This window comes from Corvus moneduloides, chromosome 9, assembly GCF_009650955.1.
Source record: "Corvus moneduloides isolate bCorMon1 chromosome 9, bCorMon1.pri, whole genome shotgun sequence".
NCBI classification, from domain to species: domain Eukaryota; kingdom Metazoa; phylum Chordata; class Aves; order Passeriformes; family Corvidae; genus Corvus; species Corvus moneduloides.
Window position 1 is genome coordinate 22,955,122 of NC_045484.1, and position 18,568 is coordinate 22,973,689.

At 53.8% G+C, this 18,568-nt stretch overlaps 2 protein-coding genes across 2 annotated transcripts in view; both read right to left on the reverse strand.

The window, feature by feature from the left end:
* Nucleotides 1–5,568, reverse strand: part of EIF2B3 (eukaryotic translation initiation factor 2B subunit gamma) — a 98,745-nt gene extending 93,177 nt beyond the window's left edge. The window contains exons 1-2 of the mRNA XM_032117746.1: nt 5,281–5,568; nt 1,677–1,816 (exon numbers count right to left, since the gene is read on the reverse strand). Coding sequence (XP_031973637.1) covers nt 1,677–1,816; nt 5,281–5,428 — 288 coding nt within the window. The 5' untranslated portion in view covers nt 5,429–5,568. The remainder of the gene's footprint in view (nt 1–1,676; nt 1,817–5,280) is intronic.
* Nucleotides 5,569–6,052: 484 nt separating this feature from the next.
* LOC116447934 (E3 ubiquitin-protein ligase HECTD3-like) lies at nt 6,053–14,441 on the reverse strand. Its single transcript, XM_032117745.1, has 21 exons — nt 14,026–14,441; nt 13,787–13,947; nt 13,152–13,244; nt 12,587–12,722; nt 12,096–12,211; nt 11,712–11,825; nt 10,547–10,629; nt 10,181–10,346; nt 9,750–9,831; nt 9,310–9,492; nt 9,168–9,217; nt 8,983–9,047; nt 8,643–8,746; nt 8,274–8,393; nt 8,070–8,159; nt 7,770–7,976; nt 7,378–7,507; nt 6,913–6,987; nt 6,569–6,650; nt 6,393–6,464; nt 6,053–6,224 (listed from the first exon to the last, which is right to left on the reverse strand). The coding sequence occupies exons 1-21, from the start codon at nt 14,350–14,352 to the stop codon at nt 6,140–6,142; spliced, it is 2,541 nt and encodes an 846-aa protein (XP_031973636.1). The 5' UTR covers nt 14,353–14,441; the 3' UTR covers nt 6,053–6,139.
* Nucleotides 14,442–18,568: the final 4,127 nt, after the last annotated feature.

An 18,568-nucleotide genomic window follows, 5' to 3' on the forward strand; every position in this document is an offset into this window, starting at 1 on the left:
GGAAACTCATTCTTCAACAAGATCACTCTTGCGCTGCACCGCAAATACAGCCAACATACAGCAGCTTTTCAGCTACCTCTACTGTGGCGTTCTCTCACCTATATCACACAGGAGAGGGCATACCCTGTAAGAGGCGCACCAGTGGTATGAATTTACTAGAGGAATGACTCCAAAATACACAGTGCAGCAATCTGCTCAAGAACTTAGTACAGGCTTCTTTCAAATAAGAGACCACTTTGTCCTCTGTGCCCAGACAAGCAGACATGGAATAAAAAGGGCAGAAGCAGCTGCTGCTGTTCATACGCAGTATCTGACTTAGGAAAACTTGTGAGGTTTTCAGGACTACCTCACATCTTCTCTAAGCCTTTTTTCTGTAAAATAAACAGAAGATCAACACTGCCGCCTGTGAAGACACACTATTTTCTAACTCACAGACGCTCTACTTGTTGTCTCCCAGGGCCCCTAAGCAGACCTGCCTGGATTACCAAAAAGAGGGACACCCCAACAGATGAACTTGTCACTGATCAGGCAATAAAACTGTAAGGTCAGGGTCCCTATTTGCAGTGCAGATACTTCCTTACTGCATGCACGTATTCAGAAAATACTGCCAAACCGAGTTATGACAAAACGGGATTCTCCACATGACAGAAACATTCAGTTCAGTTAAACTGATTTTGTTAATTTTGATTTTCTTTGTTATGTACTCTCTTCACCCTCTAAATATTCTAGTCTGTGCATTAATCCCTTGCAGGATCTGTCTTCTTGTGCCACCTACACATCTGTGTTTGCCTTGGAAGTTTCACCTTGTCTCAACTGAAGTCTTTCTCTTGGGAGTATGTAGACTGTAACACTGAAGTTTATTAGTTTCAAAAAGAGCTTCAAAAAGAAACCTCAGGACTTAGGCACTCATTGATGTTCTGTTGCAACATTTATTTAAACAGGCAATTTGGCTAAAATGGCCTAAACAGAGAGGGAACAAATCCTAAGATTAAGTCTATGACAATAACAAAAAATTCTGTCCCAGATCACAGCAAGAGCTCTGAGCAGCATTTCTGCCTTACATGGGAGTGTTTTAATTATGCAGCTGGAAATTAAAATTCTATAAACTATTGGTTCTATTCGAACAGCAGCCCTTTATCACATCTGGGCACTGTTTATTGAAGAGCTTACTGTAAGACCAAGCCAGCAAAAGCAGAGGAAAAGCAGAAAACTGAAGCCCAGCACAAGTCACTGACCCCACAGTGCAGCCATGCCTGTGGCAGGGCCAAGAGTGAACACAAACTTTCTTGAGCATCACTGCATTGCCTAAGACAAAGAATGTTTGTTCAGGGCTACTTCCCCAAGCACTATGTGGACAACAACTATCACACATTGTATCAAGAAATCGTAAAAACAAATACTCCCTTTCAATTACCTTGCCAGAAAGCTAACACTGCCTAAGAAACAGCCAGAGCCCAGCCTCAATAGGCTCCAGCCTTCCCAGCTGTCAATTCCAGTCACTCAGAGTCTTTGTGTGAGTTCCCCTGTGAGGTGACCTTTACAAAATCCAGCTCTTCTGAAGATCAGGAAATTCAGTTATGCACAATATCATTACACAGGACACTTCTTACAACACAAAAAAAAAAAGTATTATAAACAAGTAACTTCTAGTCAAGTTTAATAAAAGACAGTAATACCTTAATTTTCTGGTGAATATGCCTCAGTGAATCTGCTGTACCCATGTCCATGTTGTCACTGATGCACACAAAATCAAGCTTCATTTTTGTGTCCAAGTTTAACATCTTTTGGATTTCCTTCCTCGTAATCACAATGACCTCTAGGAGAAAGGAAAGTGAGATGAGACCAGCAGAAAAAAATCTAAGTAGTATTTATCACAAATAGGATACACCCACTTTTTTATTTAGAAAGGCTGATGGAACTGTCAAAAGGTTTGAGTAACATAACTGGGCTCTCCACTCAGCCAAGCTCTTTTGGCAACAGTAACTTTTCAAGAAAAGAATTAAACTCCTAATGAATATGAAAACAATCTCCCCTGCTTTGCTGGGTGGAGATTGTTACTGAAAGGGACACACACATGCGTGGCATCAGTTAGCAAGACAGAACAGAGGCTTCTTCTATCATTAACCAGCAACCTCAAACCATATGTCCTCAAACAGACCAATGAGACCCCGTGTTCATGTCACCAACACTTCAGAGCTTTGTCTTTTGCCGCCCCGATCCTGTGTAATCCTCTGTGGACAACACCGCCAACCACACTATTACAATACAATGGTTAAACTATTTCTCAGCATCAGCTTGGCAAGAACGTGGAGTAATAGATGAGCAACAAACTCATTCCATCTACAAAAGAAAAAGGATAAATGCATATTTGAAGGAAATCAACAGTGGCATGAAAGCATATTTTCCAAAATGAAGAATGTGAGAACAGAAGAAAAGATTGAGGAAGCAAAATGACAAACAACCTTTTCCCCAGTCTCAAGAAGGGGAGCGAAAAGCAACAATAAAACTTTCCAATTAAAATATCCTACCCCTCAAAACACCCCAACACTATAATATTGTATTCCACACGGAATTTTAACAGAGAAGTATGGGAAATGATAAATAATAATAATAGTATAGGCAAGATGAAAACACATCAAGAATAAATCTGCATCGATCAAAACTCATCTTGAATCTATTAACAGAAAAGAGGAAGGAACTGTAAACATGGGAATTGTGTGGCAGTTTGGTGCCAGAGATACTGGTGCTCTCCCATTCCCATACTGGATGCCAACGTGGATTCAAAAGAGGATGAAGAACCTCGAGAAAGGGACTGAAAGCACACCTTGAATCAGGCAAAGAATTAACTCCTGAAGAGGGAACTGGTGTCAGGTGCAAATTGTAAGCTCATGCAGTTCAGCATGAACCTGGTTAGCTGAGCAAAGGTCTCCTAAATATTAGGAGAGATGGAGCACTTGCAATTAGGGCAAAAGAGACACAGTGAGTCAGCCCATGGGAACACCTACTTACTTACATAAGCAAGTATGAGGAACTAAATTCTTATGTAGCACTTAATAAAAATCATCCAGGGAGAGAATTCATGCCACTGGATCATTTAATGCAGGAATGTACAGCTTGGTCAGGGGAGTGAAGCAAGGAAGGAACAGGAAGGTGGCAGTTTGCTTACCGAAGCTGAATACATGTGCTGAACACAACCCTGCATGTCCACATTTTCACTGTAGACAGACAAGCTGAAGAGCTACGTGTGAGAAAGGAGAAAGATCTGGCTGAAGCAGTATCACAGAGTCACAGCACGGTTCGGGTTGGAAGGGACCACACTGGGTCATCTGGTCCAACCTCCCTGCTCAAGCAGGGTCATCTCAGAGCACGTTGCACAAGATTGCATCCAGACAGCTCTGGAATATCTCCAGTGACAGAGATCCCACACCCTCTCTGGACAGTCTGTTCCAGTGCTCGGTCGCCTGCACAGTGAAGAAGTTTTTTCTCATGTTCAGGTGGAACTTCCTGGGAATCAGTTTTTGCCTGTTTCCTCTTGTACCATTGTTTGGCACCACTGAGCAGAGCCTGGTCCATCCTCCTGATACCCTCCCTTTAGAGACTGATAGGCATTGATGAGGTTCCCTCTCAGTTGTCTCTTCTCGAGGCTGAACAGGCCCAGCTCCCTCAGTGTTTCCTCATAAGAGAGATGCTCCAGACCCTTCATCATTTTTGTGGCCCTCCCCTGGACCTGCTCCAGGAGCTCCAAGTCTCTCCTGTCCTGAGGAGCCCAGAACTGGACACAGCACTCCAGATGCAGCCTCACTAGGGCTGAGTAGACGGGCAGCTACTAGTGGCCAAGAGCATCAAGTGAAAATTGTTATTTCCAAATAAAGAGCCTCACGAAGCACAATACTGATTACACAGAAGCTTTTAGCTATTTAAATTTCCATTGCAGGATAAAAGTATTGCAAAAAAAAAGAGACAGGAGAACGGGCAAAGAAGGCAGACATTCAGAATGCAGATTTCAACAAACAACAAGCAAAAAACAAATCCAAAGAACAAAAGTTCTTTAGGATTTTCTAATGAAACAGAATAAAGGCAAAGTCTACTCCTAGTTTTGTTCTTTCACACTGAAATTTTAAGAGGCTAACATAACATAAGCTGATCTTTGCATCTTCACAGAAGAAAGAAGCAGTCAAGAAAAAAGCCACAGACTCAGGATGAAGTACAGGATAATCACAGAGACAAAACAGAGAAGCAGAAATGCAAAAGACAAACACAAACATAAAAAAACCAGAGGCTTGAAAGGTGTCAGGAAGAAGCTTTATAAGCAGCTGGAGGGATATCACAGAAAGATTTCATCCAGCACTCAAAAGGTGAACAAAAGCCTAAACTCAGAAGATACTGAAGAAGCTCACCAGGTACTAAATACCACCCCAGCCCCACTGTGAAACAAAGCCCACAGGTGAGCAACACGAGCCTGCCATTCCCCCTGCCCTGTCCTGGCCAAAGCCCAGCACTCAGCTCTGTGCTGCCACATGGACTGAATGCCTCAGACAGAGCAAGTAACCCTGAACTTCAGGCCAGGCTGAAACAACAAACCATGAGCCATCCCCAGAGAGCTGACACTTCTCACGCTGGTGCCATTAATGACTCTGAGAAAGAAACATGAGAGACTCAAGGTTAGCAACCCAGGGAAAGACATCAAAGTTGGGAAAAGCCTCGAATCAGAGAACCACTAATGTTGGAAAAGACCTTTAAGATCGTCAACTCCAACCATCAACCCAGCCCCACCACCATGTTTACCACTAAACCCCGTCCTTAAGTGTCATATACTCATGATTTTTGAACACTTCCAGGGATGATGACTCCACCACTTCTCTGGGAAATCTGTTCCAATGCTTTAAAACCCCTTCAGTGAAAAAAATTTCGCAATATCCAATCTAAACCTCCCCTGGTGCAACTTGAGACCATTTCCTCTCATTCTGTCACTCATTGCCTGGGCGAAGAGACCGACACACACCTCACTACAACCCCCTTTCAGACATCCCCGGCCCTCGGTGAGAAGAGGGGTAGAGGGTGCAGGCACAGGGAGCCGAGAGGGCAGGAAGAGATGTGACACGGGTCAACAGCACAGCTCCAGCGCAGAGGGGAGATGCGCTACAGGACCTGCCCCATCCAACAGGGCACCTGCGACAGGGCATTAGAACAAGGGGAGAACGGACGGGAGCAGCGGCGGAGGAGGCCGAGGACAGTCCGCAGTGAGCAGGGGCAGCACGCCCAGACCCCGCCATGCCTCACCTTCGAAGCCGGCGCGCTCCAGCAGGTTCAGCGGGTACCAGAGCAGGGGCCGGTTTCCCACTGGGAGCAGCGGCTTCGGGATGCTGGAGGTCAGGTCCGTCATGCGGGAGCCGCCTCCGGCCGCCATCACCACGGCCTGGAACTCCATCGTGCTGCGGAGTGACACAGAGACAGGGCAGGTTCTCACCGGGACAGGTGAGACAAGGCCAGTTCACTCCTCCGCTCCCCGCCACCGCTCCCGGCACTGACAGCGCAGCAATGGCGGCGCGGCCGCGCTGCGCCTGCGCGCGCACAGCCGAGAGCGTCGATCACGGGCGAGCGCCGATAGAATCGATCCGCCTCCCCGGCGGGCTGGGGGCGGCCTCCACCCGGCCAGGGCGGCGAGAGGAACACCGAGCGAAGGACCCCGCGCTGCCGAGCGCCGAGTCATGGATCCCTACCCGGCCACCGGGGGCGCTCGGCGGAACAGCGCCCCCAGGCGGCCTCAGGAGGGGCTGCAGGCGGGGGCCGGGGGGCACTGAGGGCACTGGGGGCTCTCTATGGGGTGTATTGGGGGGCACTTCGGGGTCAGTTTGCAGCTCTGCTCCCCACATCATGTCCAGAGAGGGGACAGGACTCACAGCGCCCCCCACCCCCGCATGCCACGCTCTCCACCCCGCAGGACCCTGTGCGGGCACAGCCCCCAGCAGACAGTGCCATGCTGACCCCTCCAGTAGCAGCACTGGCCACACACTCCAGTTCCAGCCTTCGCGAAACACAGACACCAACAGGACCTGGGGCAGGACAGCAGGATCTGGCCCTGCAGTTTTATTGAATCCAGTGTCCCCGAGGCTCCCATGGCATGGGGCACATGGGGGTCTCATTCGTCCCAGGGGTTCTTGTCAGTGTCGATGGACATGCAGTTGTACACGGCGTAGCGCAGCAGCTCCTCACAGACCTTGGCCCTGGCAGGGGGAACGCTGGGTCACAGCCATGATGGACACAGAAAACTTCAAGCTTCCCTCCCCACACCTGTCTGGACACTCCCCAGGGGAAGGCCTGGAGAGTCTTGATGGGAACCCCAATACCAGCCCCAGGGAGTGGGGAGCATCCCTATGCCCAGCTTGACTCACGAGGAATAGCTGGGCAAGAAGAAGGTGCAGGAGCACGTGCAGGCCTGTGGCATCAGGTCAAACGCATCCAAGCTTGGGAGAAAGAAGAATCAGACCCCAACACAGCGCAGGGACCTCACATCATGTGGGGATCCCAGCATGGCACAGGGACCCCAACATAGGCAGGACAGACTCACTTTGACCTTTCCGGATAAACATTGATCTGAACTGGGAGGCGGCTCCGGCCAGTGACAAACTTGAGGAAGCGGCTGAGATCCTCTGAGAGGAAGGACAGAGCTCAGGGACAGACTGTCCCAGCTGCTGCTGTTGCAGCAAGATCTGCCTTGCAGAATCACCCCAGGAGCATGAGGCAAAGGTAAGGGGTGCTCTCAGGATCCCAGGAAGGGCCAGGTAGGATGACCCCAGCCAGTTTCCAGGGAAGCACCTGGTGAGCACCCCTGGGGCACAGGGCAGTGGGTACCCTGTGCTCTGGCCTGTCCTACTGCACGTGAAGAGCAGGGAATGGCTTGGGGTCACTCACCGCTGGTGAAGTTGTTGAGTGCCTCCAAGAAGTACTGGACACGGGTATCATTGGAGGGGAAGTCATCAAACTTGACTGCGACAAAGAATGTGCAGTGGCTTAATTAGAAACTCCCAGCAAAGCAAAGGAAAGGAGGAGACCCTCTGCTCCTCGGTGAGCCCATGAGAAACCCTGGCACCTCTGAATGGGACCAGCACCCTGTGCCATGGTGGGTGGAGAAACAGAGGTCCTAGTTTGAAGAGTGGCCACTCGCCTCTGCCCATAGCAGCTAAGGATCAGACAGACCAGAGTGAGGACCAGTGGGGTTTGCTGCTAAACCTGAAGCATCCAGGGACCCTCTGGCTTATCCTCCCCCAGTCTCTCAGGCATCCCATGACCAGGATGCATGTGCAGGACAAGCATTATCAAGGGGATCCACTGCCCTTGTGGAGGGCAGGGAGCAGCTCTGCTGGCCCTGTGACTTACTGAACTTCTGCAGTTCAGCCACTGTGATCTCCGGGTCCCCGCAGATCCTCTTCTCCATCTGCTGCCAAGTGAGCAGGTCCAGCACAGGCTGGGGCACCACGCGGAGCAGCCCAGCACGTATGGCTGCGATCTGTGGGGGCACAGGATGGGCTCTGTGTCACCACAGGAGGTCTCAACCCTGGGCAGCCACCTAAGGCTCTGGGGACAGCGACCAAAGGACCCCAAAAGGGGTCCCCAGGGCACATGGACATCCTGAGCATGGGATGCACAAAGAACACCCAGCTGGAGCTGGGGGACACGTTTTGGCAACCACGAATCCCACAGGTACCGGCATGGCTTGCCACAGGAGCAGGGTCCCCTTGCAGCCTGTCAGCCCTGGGGAACAGTGTTACCTGCTCCTTGCTCTCCTCCAGCCGAGCCTTTTGCACCAGGCGGATGAACTCCTTGCGGTCCTCGTAGCGCACAGCGGTGTTGCTGCCGTTGGGGATCAGCTCCACCATGCGCTGGTCACTCAGCACTGTCGTGTAGGTCAGCTCTCTGCCAAACATGAACTCAAAGCCTTCCCTGTCTACCCTCTCCAGCACCTCCAGCAGCTTCACCTGCAACCCAAATGAGCAATAGCCACCCCAGTGGAGTCAGCGCAGCCATTAAGAGAGCACAGCACTGCCCTGCCAGCACCCAGCCCTGCTCACCAGCTCTGAGTCCACGGTGGCAAAGTCCTTGCTCCAGCTGACCTCCTCCCCTGCCAGCTGCTTCCACACCAGCGCTGGCAAAGACAGGATCTACCAAAGGGAATGGACACAAGCATTCTCTCCGTGCCCCTCCTTCACCCATGGGCAGCCCCTCTGCCCAAGACACTGGCCCGTCACTGGCCAGGGAGACTCTGCTGTGCTCACCAGAAACTCCTTGCTCCTCAGGGCTGCTCCCATCAGCTGCCCGATCCACTCATACTTGGGGAAGTCCTTGCAGGAGGGGTTGGGGACATACATGTCCCTGGTGTCACTGCTGCTGTTAGCCTGTCGGACAGACGCTTAGGACACACAGAGATTTGACGAGCCCAGCACGGTCTCTCCTGCAGCCTTCCCCACCATCACCCCTCCACCTGCCTCTCCAGCCCTTTACACCCTTCCAGGAGATCTCCACCACCCAGGTACAAGCACAGCTTCCCCAGACAATAGCTCTGCAAACATTAAGATAGGGCTAACATCCCAGGCTCTGCTGACTGACTCCCCTGGCCTGGACAGGCAGACAGTGGGATGCCAAACCTGATTAGAAGTGCGCACAAAGAAGGGCAGGGGCACCGGGACATCGCCCGAGCTGGGACACAGCTCCTCTGACACATCTGACAGGCTGTCCCGAAAGCCACCACCTGCAGTGGGGGCAGAGGCTGGTTAGGGCCTGACACACCAGGGCCAGACACTGAGCCACAGGATCTGGCCAAGCTGCCCGCCTCCCTGGGACAGCAGCAGGACTGGCAGGGTAGGGGAGATATGGGGACCACCTCATGTGTGCAGAGCAGGGCTGCCTCTCCCAGAGCAGCTGGGACAGTGTGGGCACCCACTGAGCTGCACCCCAACATAGGAGACGCCAGGGGAGAGCTCTCACCATTGTCAATGATGCCCTCAGTGATGAAATCGCACTCCCACCACTGGCTGTAGGTCAGGGGCCACCTGTGAGGAAGCAACAGCCCCATGCACATCCCTCCTCCGAGCATACCAGCAGCACCTGGAATCCCCTTGCACCCTGCTCTGGGGAAGTGACACCCCACAAATATGACACTGAAGACCTACCTGTAGTCCAGGGGCTGATTGTTCTTGGAAGATCTGAGGCCTTCATACAGCTGGAGAGTAGCAGAGCGGAAAGGGGATGAGATGGGGGCAAGATACCTGCTGAAGTGACAGATACCTGGCACAGGGCATGGCACTGCCATACCTGGGTGAAGACGGCGTTCCTGCAGCTGGGGTCCAGTGCGGGGTTGGCACGGTGCTCCCGGGCCAGGAGCCGGTTGATGTAGAGCTTTGGCAGGGTGTGAGGAGCAGAGCTCTCCGAGGACTGAAGACAGTGGGCAATGACGGCTTCGCTCTGCTTGGACAGCACCAGGAATGGCTTCATGTTCTAACAAGGGACAAGCTGGGATGGTTAGAGGCCTGATCCTGCCACCACTTCCTGTCTTTTCCTCTCCCCAGGTCAGCCCCAGTGTCACAGGGGATGCTCCTCCATCCCTCTGGCAATGCCAAGCATGGCAGCTCTCAGCCCTGGGCTGGTCTGTCCCCACTGGATCAAGGAGGATACACTACAGCCCCCAGAAAACCACTTGAACTTGTGAGATGCCCCTACTGGCATCATCCCAGGGGAGCCTGGCAAATGCTCACCCTGAGTGCATCAAAGGTGCCGATGCTGTCCTCAGAGAGGGGGATCAGGTAACACAGGACACTTTCCAGGAGCTGGACAAACCTGGAGACAGGAGAGAAGCAATGTGAGGCTGCAGGAGAGTGGCATTTCACCACAACCCCTGGCCACTGTGCTCCCTGCACATGGGTCCCCACCAGCCCATGGAGGGACACCAGACACAAGGGCAACACCCACCCAGCACCCCCTGGCCACTCCCTTTATTTCTTTTCCCCCAAGAAAACGCTGCAAAGAAGAGCAGCCCAGCCCATGCTGCTGCACTGCAGCTGGATCACTGCAGAGGGTCTCTGTAGGGCCAGTGCTGACCCCAGCCTGAGGCTGCCCCTACAGGTCAGGGCATGATTCTTTTTGGGATTGAGCTCACTGTGGGGATGGTGGCATCCCTGTGCCATACCTCTGAATGAGCACCGCACGCCGGTACAGCACATCAGCATCCACCCCTTCCAGGAGAGGGTAGCGAACCAGCCGGGCTGGCTGGAACATGTCAGCGTTGAGGATCAGGTCCCACTCCCAGAAGGACATGATCTTAATCCCCTGCAGACGGACATTGTACCCTTGGTCTGCCAAGAAAGAACAGTCATGTTGCATGTGCTGCGGCCAGCACGGCTTGGACGCTGCAACCAGGGGCAAGGTGACCCCAACACCTGCAGCAGCTCATATGAAGTTCATTCCTCAATCTTCCCACCAGTGGATCCCAAAAAGCAGCCAGTGTGACAGGAAGAGCTGCAGGTTTAGGGCCAGGCTGGGTGCACAGGCTCACCCCGGCACTCCAGGAAGCGGATCTCCAGCACCGGCATGTGGATTTTCATGTCGCGGAGGATGCAGACATTCTGGTAGCTGTTCCTGCACACAGCATGGAGGGAGATGGCAGAGCCATGAGGCACAGACAACCGTGAGGCGGCCAGCGAGGCACAGGCCACTCTGGCTCCCCAGCTGAGGATATGCTGCTACCCATGCAAAAGCCCCCCCACCTCACCAGGGCTGTGGCAGGAGGTGCCCAAGCAGAGAGAAGAGGTTGTCAGAGGCACAGAGACGTTCTGGAGAAGGTGGAAGCCGCATCCAAAAAGCCAGAAAAGAGCACAAATTCAAAGCAGTACAGAAAGACAAGATGGCTGAGAGCATGTCACTGTTCTTGAGGGGTCCCAGCACATCTCAGAAGGGCAGAAACATCCTTCAAGTGGAGTTGGTCATGCAAGGGTGGTGTGTTTTTGAAGGAAACAGGGATTTGGGTAGATTAGCAATTTACTAAGTGTATTTTCAATGCCTTTGTCAAGGTCCCATCAAAGTCCTGTGAGCCCATGGGGAAAAACCACTGCAAGTATTCAGACGCAGTGAGGAGTTGGCTCCTGCCACTGCAAAGGATGCCTCTGCAGTCTCACGCGTGCTTCTTCAGAGACAGATCTCACTGCTCAGCCAAAGAACATCAAATGGGCAAGTTTTGGGGGAAGGTGAAGGAGACCTTTGCACTCTCATGTAAACCCCCAGCTGCCTCGAGAAGGGTGTTCAGGGCCAGGGTGAAGATGGAGAGCTGAAGCGCCCCAGGACTTCTTGGCTACAGCTCAGCAGAGATGCTCAGGAAGGTGACAGCAGTGGTGTGTGTCCCCAGAGGTGAGGAGGAGGAGGCAGAAAGACTGCCAAAGTCACCAGGCAGAAGGAAGCATGCTGCAGACCAGGTGCCGCAGCATGGGTGAGGAGCAGGAAAGGAGATGAAGGCACTTGACTGGCACATGGAGGTGAGGGACCACCACACTTGTGGGAGCAGATGTAGTCTGCACGCAGGGAGTTCCAACCCTTGGAGAGCCACTGTCACTGGCAAGTCACTCAGGACCAACCCCAGCCCCATCCTTAACATCTGCTCAGGATGCAGAGATAGCTCAGGAGTTAGGCACAAGCTGGGCATAAGCTGCTCCTCATTCATTACTCACTCATTAATTAGGACTGTTCTCAGGTGCTCCAGCCTGCTTAGTGTTCCCCCATACACAGCCACCCGCCTGGGTACATAGGAGCTGGACTGCCCATCCAGCATCAGCCACAGTCTCCTGGGGGTGAGAAGAGCAAGGAAGAGCATTGTCCTCCCCTCATGAGCTGCCTGGGCCTAGAGATGCCCCCAGAGTTGTCCCAGGCCTGGGGCAAAGTTGTGTCTTCCTAGGGTGCCTCTGGCAGCAGCCGTCCCCCACCTCAACCCCATGCCCCCAGCTGCAGCCCCAGCTGGGGGAAAGCTGGGTTGAAGAGGAAGATGGTGCTTTGCCCCGCACCCTGCCCTTCCCCGGCACAGCTGTTGGCATGGAGGGCACACCCCGAGCTCTCACTTGACAATGGCGCCTTTCTTCATGTTGAGCCGCACCCAGTGCTGTCCCGGGGGCCCGCTGCTCTCCCAGAAGGTGTATGTCAGGTTGTCCGTCAGATGGGCTGCAACACAATCCTCCTGCAAGAGTGCAGCGAGCAGAGGGAGGGAGATGAGCATCCTTGCACACGCCATGGCCTCCTCTGAGATGGGTTTTGTGGGTCCAAAGGAGGTCAGGAACAGGCCAGGCCCTTGGTTTGTTGGGCTGTGGGTGGACGGTGGCTCCCTGACATAGCAAACTGGGCATGGCTGTGGACCCCTAGTGCTCCAGAGACACAATAGGGTTTTGCTCCCAACGCCCAACTCCTGGCAGCTTTGCTAGAGCAGCAAAACCCCACCACCATCCCCTGCCCCTTGCAGAGGGGACAGCCACCACTGGTCCCGCCTCTCTGCATCTGTGGTGATGCTCATGTGTCTTATGCTGATTTTAGGCTGCAGAGGAGCCCCACTACACACCGTCTGTGAGGAGACCTCGATGCTGTTGATGTGTTCCTTGGTGCAGTCTGCGTGCTGCAGCTTCTTCTCACTGTGATCATACAGGAAGCGCCCCAGCTCCATGTCGCGCTCATAGCTCCAGCCTGGGGGCAAGGACCTGCAGGGAATCTCTGTGTTAATGGGATGAGGACACCAGGCTGCACCCCAAACCTGCCCACCAGCAGTGTGCAGGACCCCGGCTGAGACTGGCTGCAGTGTCTCATGGCCACCAAATCGGCATGGTGCCAGGCCACTGTCCCTGCAGCAGGCAGATGGCATGGCTGTATCTCATCACCAGCACACCAGGTATCTATGGCCACTCCAGCCCAGTGGGAGTAGCAGCATACAGTCACTCCAATGGTCTGTGGAGCAAAGGCCATCTTTGCTTGAGATCTTTGCTGAGAGGTACCAATGTAAAAGGCATCTCATGGCACCCATCCTCCCCACTCCAGACCCTGAAGCCAATCATGGCCCTTCAGGCATGTCCAGGCCCTGGCCAGCAGCCCCTCGGGGTGCTGCAGTCCTGCTCTAGGAGATGCATTCATACCGAAACTTCTGCACGGCAGCCTCATCCTGCTCTATGAGTCTGGGCATCTCTCCAAGGCGCATGGAGTACGTCAGGTCCACCACTTGTTCCCAGCTGGAGCAGCACCGGCGGAGTCGCACAATGGAAAAGATGTGTCAGTGCTCAGTGTGTCCATTGCTGCCTTAGCCTGAAGTGTAGTCAGCAGTAGTGGAGCACTGGGGTGACACCCGGGAACAGCTGTGGGAAGGATGAGTGTCCCTGCACCCGGGTACAGGTTGGGACAGAGCAGGGGAATCCCACCCTGCACACGACCTTATATCATGAAAATAAAATTTGAGGTCTCTGATCACTGCACTACCTCTGTGACATCGCTCAGCCCAAATCCAAGTGACTCAGAACCCCCCTAGCATCATCTTTATTCTGTGCAGGCACTGCCACAAGCAAGCAGGATTAGTCTACGCGGGAGCACCCACCTGCCCACCGGTGCTCGGCGGGGGTGTGTCCCACCTGCGCTGGAGGGAGTGAGTGGGCTGTACTGGCCGTGTCCAAGGGACTGGGGATGGCTGGGTCGCATGTCCCCTGTGGGGACCGGTCACACGCGTCTCCAGCGCCCAGAGCCCAGTTCCTGCCCGGGGCGCAGCGGGTCGGGGCCATACCTGACAGCAGGTCTGTAATCAACCCCCAGCGTTTGGTGCTGACACTGGATCCGCTGCACGGAGTCAACCGGGACTAACTTATCTCCTCCCTCTCCGAACCTCTGCGCCAGCACCCAGCCCTCCGCCAGGCCATGGGTGCCCGTGTACTCCTCCAGCTGCTCCTGAAGGCACATCCCGTCCTGTCACCGCCGTCGAGACCCGGCACGCCCGGGTGGTTCCCGGTGCCGGTCCCGCGTTACCTTGCTGAGCTTGACCCAGAGCCCGGCGCCGTTGCAGTACTCCTCGCCGGTGGCGCGCAGGCAGCCGCCCTTCCGCACCTCGATCGTGGCCCGCGCCGCCCGCTTGCCGCCCCGCGCCGGCCCCGGGCTGTCCCACACGCTGAGCAGGCTGCGGGCGGCGGCGGCCGCGGCGGCCGAGGGGTCCTTGCAGATCTTGTACTGCACCTCCCGCGGCACGTAGCAGAGCGCGGCGGGCAGCGCCTGGGCGCGGCGGAAGCACTCGCTGCACTGCAGCAGGAACCGCAGCCGGCCCAGCATCTGGTGCGGCGCCTCCCCGCCTGCCCTCATCGCGCTCCGGGCACCGCTGCGCTGCGCCCCGGGCTGTCCCCGACCGTGCCCGCCCAGGAATGCCCGCCGGGCCGGGCCGCCTCCGGCGGGACCGCCGCGCCCGCCTCCCTCCGGGGCGCCCCGCCTCGGGCAGCCCTCCCTCGCCGGCTGCCGCCTCCTCCCCTGGCAGGCGCCGCTCCGCCCGTGCCCCGGGCACGCCCCAGCGCTTCTTCAACCCTCTCGGGCAGCAGTTGCTCCGCTCTCCAGCTCCGGGCCCCCCTTGCCAAGATGTGACTCTGTTACGCTCACTTCAGTATCCGGCAGGAGCTGACCGGGTCACAGGCATCCCCTTGCCCTGTGGCTTAGGACTCTGCTCCCTCCCGGCCTCCAACATCTCTGTCATTGCCTGCATTCCTACAAGCAGGGAGGGAGTCCTGTGGCGTTAGAGCACAGGGCTACATCTCCAGCATGGATAGGAGAAAGAGGTGAGTGGGAATCCTGGTATGGGAGAGCCAGCTTCTGGCTGGCATATCCCTGCCCTGGGCAGGCCTGCAGCAGGTGGAGGTGCTCCGAGCACTTGCTGGAGAGGGGAACAAGCTTCCCTGCACAGCTTTATCCCAGCCAGCAGAGGCATCCTGGCAGCAGGAGTGAGGCCATGACACCCAGCAGCACCCAATTCCCTTCCCCCCACCCCCAAACACTGGCAGCTTGTCACCCCATGTCATGTCTGCTTGTTGCATACCACAGCAAGGCGGTGGCAGAGAGCAACTCAGCTCCACCCCACACTACCTTAATTTTTTCAGGTTGGGCACAAAGGGCTGAGTTGAGGGATCATGAAACAAGCAGGCTGGCAGAGCTCAAAGGTCTCCACACCCCTCTGGTGCCTGCCTGTGCTCCTGGCAGGTCAGAGTCCAGTTCCATCTCTGCCTGCAAAGGCATGGTGCAGAGAGATCCAACAGCTGTGCATCCCTGCAGTGTTATCTATTGAACAGGTGCGACTGTGCCTCACCGCAGCAATGGGCACCTGCCTTGCTGTGAACCACGGTGCAGAAGAAATGCAGACTTTGGCCCTGCTCTTACCTGCAGTAACCACAGCCAGGATGGTCCTGGGCCTGCCCTCTGCAGCCACGTCACCCTGTACCACTGGTTTGCAGAGCTGCTGGAAAGGGTTGAGCCAGTTAATACTCTGAGTCACCTCGGTGCCACTACTTTGTGTGCAAGGCGACAGGGCCAATTTCTGCTTCACTGCCTGCCTCTCACACCACCAGTCTTCATTGCTGTTTAGAATCACAGAAGCATTTAGGTTGGAAAAGACCTCCAAGTTCATGGAGTCCAAGTGTTAACCCAGCACTGCCATGTTTATCACTAAACCATGTCCCCAGGTGTCACATGCACTATTTAATCCAACAGAAGGACACAGGAGCCCCTGCCAGACCAGAGAAATCATCAGAAACGCCAGGAGCAGTTAAATTCATTCATTTTATTTTAGATCCTACATGAGGTAGGGACAGACAGAACCTGTCAAACTACTTAGAGTTTGTCATACTCCAGGGCAGTAGTGGAATAACAAGAACAGCTAGACTACGTGTGCGTTATTAATCACCCGAAACTATTCTATGACAATCCAGCAAGTTGAAGGCAGGAGAGATCAGGTGGTTACATGGAGCCATGTCCTTCCCCCAGCTCAGCCCTACCCACCCTGTAGAGCTGCAGCTCTGGCACACAGAGATGCTCTGCAGCACCACAGAGACACCAGCACCTTCCTTAGGATGGCACTGGCTTGAAAATCAATCTCCACTGACTTGAGTCTGGTTGTTGGGGTGAGGATGCACAGCTGCTGGATCCTGATGCTCAGGACGTCTCTCACCCCAGGCCACCTGCAGCAGGAGTCAAGGGCAGGGGTACTTGATTTGTGCCTTGTCAAACATGATAGGAGACAGTTCCTACCCACAGCTTTAGAGATCAGAGAAGAAACGTGACCCAGCACTGACAGAACACCTATTTTGGGCCCCTGAGATTGGCCAGAGTTGAGCAGAAATTCAGTTTGTGATTGGCTTTAAAACATTGCAGATGAGAGAGGACCACACAGAGGAGATCCGGGCCAGCTCCCAGCTCCCCCCTCCCAGCTTACCTTTGCACAGCAAACTTAACAGCACAATCTGTGCATTATCCTGGCATCATTCCATAGCAGCCATGTTTTTCCAGACCCTCTGACCATGCACCAAACAATCTCACTGCTGCAATGGGCTTCTCCTCCTACTGGAAGGGCTTTCACAGGTCTCTCCACCCCAGTATACCACCACAGCAGCAACTAGTGCAATTCTCCAACATATATATGGTGATAACACAAAATAAGACAGTAAAACAATGGTTTATATGGTAAAAAAATGTTTTTCTCAGTATGCTTGTAGGAGTTAAATCCAGACCGTCCTGGGTGATCCCTTCTGCTAGGGCCAGGGTCCTGTTACTACAAGTATTTTTTAAACAAAAATCCCTGTCACCAGCTAGATCCTTTCCCCAGAGTTCCAGCAAGCCCCTGGGCAGCACTCAGTGGCAGGAAATAAGACCTCAGGTGCTAAAAGGCCTTGCTGGAAAAAGAACAGAGAAATGTGGGAAATATGGGAAAAACTAGTTGATAATTCCACAGTCATCAACTGCTTCAGGTTAGGGAGGACCTGGATCTCAAGCCAGCAGAATGAGACTGGAAGTTTGATCACAGGTCCCAGGGCTGTACACCAAGTCTTGAGCATCTCCAAAGATAGAGGTGCCATGATGCTTCTAGGGAAGGATCCCACCATTTCAGCCAGGTTCTGATCTCAGCATTGCCTTGCACAGCAACTCTCTCCTCATCATTGAAGGCTGGGGCTGTGTACGTGGATAATGAGAGAGAACAGAGCTGTCTAAATACATTTCAGTGAGAAACCTGAGCTGTTCTAGGTATACACCCCTGTATACACACCTGTTACCCTCCGTCAGCTGCAGTTGCTTCCAAGGGCAGAGGAGCCAGAGTTGTTTGCTCCCCCACAGCTGATCAACCCAAGCAGCCCTAGATGGCTCCTAACCTGCCCATTCCCACTGGTGACATCAGCTCACCCTCCACCAAAGACTAGGGCCATCATACCCATCCCACGTGAACCACTTGCCAGCCAACCCCTGCCCAGCAATAGAGGAGTCTATCTTATTGCTGCTTCTAATTCTGCTCAGTAAATAATATGATCTCCTGCTGATCTCCTGTAGAGGCAAGTGGGCAAGGTTGGAAAAAGCAGTATGAATTCCATCCCAATGTCAGTCCCTTTTCAGATGGCTCATTTTAAATCCTAGCTTGCTGCTGCAGCCTTCTTCCTCAACACTCCTGACTGAGGACAAACCAGCAGATCAAAGTCCTTTCACCAGCTTACTCATGCCCATGTAAAACAGACACCCTAGGAAGTGACTCAGCCACCAGCACGGAAAAGTATCACACTGGCTCTGCTCCTGTTCCTGTCCACACTGGTGGTTGGAATCAGCCACAAAGCCACAGAGATCAATTCTGAGACAACTCTAGGATTTACAAAAGACCTCCTCCAGCAGACAGGACTTCCCACCCACCCAGCTGAGCATGGAAGGCCCTGCTGCAGGCAAGGGCTGCCATAAACAGCTTCCCCATTCACCCTGTGCTCTCTCCATTCACCACAAAGCAGGAGATGGCAGCACATACTCCTCCCTGGTCCTACATCCCTATTAGCAACAACCTTCCTTGGCAGATCTGGGAATACACATTTCAAAAGAAACTTGTGAAGGGAAGGACTTTGTTTACAACTGCAAGCAATTTCTGGATGATAGACTCCTTCACCAGAGGAGAAAAAGCCATGAAACATTAAGACAGGATAAATCTTAACACACAGCATCAGCCCCAGTGACTCTGTGACTCACAGTAGTGGTGGTCCAACAGACCACACACGCTGAAGATGGAACTGGGGGTATAAATGTAGACTAACATCTAGTAGCTCCCAGTGCTAGGCAATGACTAGCCCTGCCCAGAGCTGGGAAGATCCACAAATGTTTCCAAGAAGTTGTAAAGGTTTCATTGCCCACTCCTCACTCACACAGCACATGTCCATCTGCTCAAGGACCTCCAGCTCTTGGTACCCAGTTTCTACACTGCCCTAGGGCAAACACTTTTCCTGCTCACCTGAAACCTCCATGTCCCTTCCCATGGACGGGGGAAGGGAGCAGAGCCTGGCACTGCCATGCCTCC

Excerpts from the sequence above, each read along its gene's own strand:
- LOC116447934 (XM_032117745.1), bottom strand. The coding sequence starts at position 14,352 with ATGAGGGCAGGCGGGGAGGCGCCGCACCAGATGCTGGGCCGGCTGCGG. Across the intron at positions 10,630-11,711 it reads AGAACAGTCCTAATTAATGA|GAACAGCTACCAGAATGTCT; the intron begins GTGAGTAATGAA and ends TGCTGTGTGCAG. Across the intron at positions 8,160-8,273 it reads TGAGGAGCAAGGAGTTTCTG|ATCCTGTCTTTGCCAGCGCT; the intron begins GTGAGCACAGCA and ends TCCCTTTGGTAG.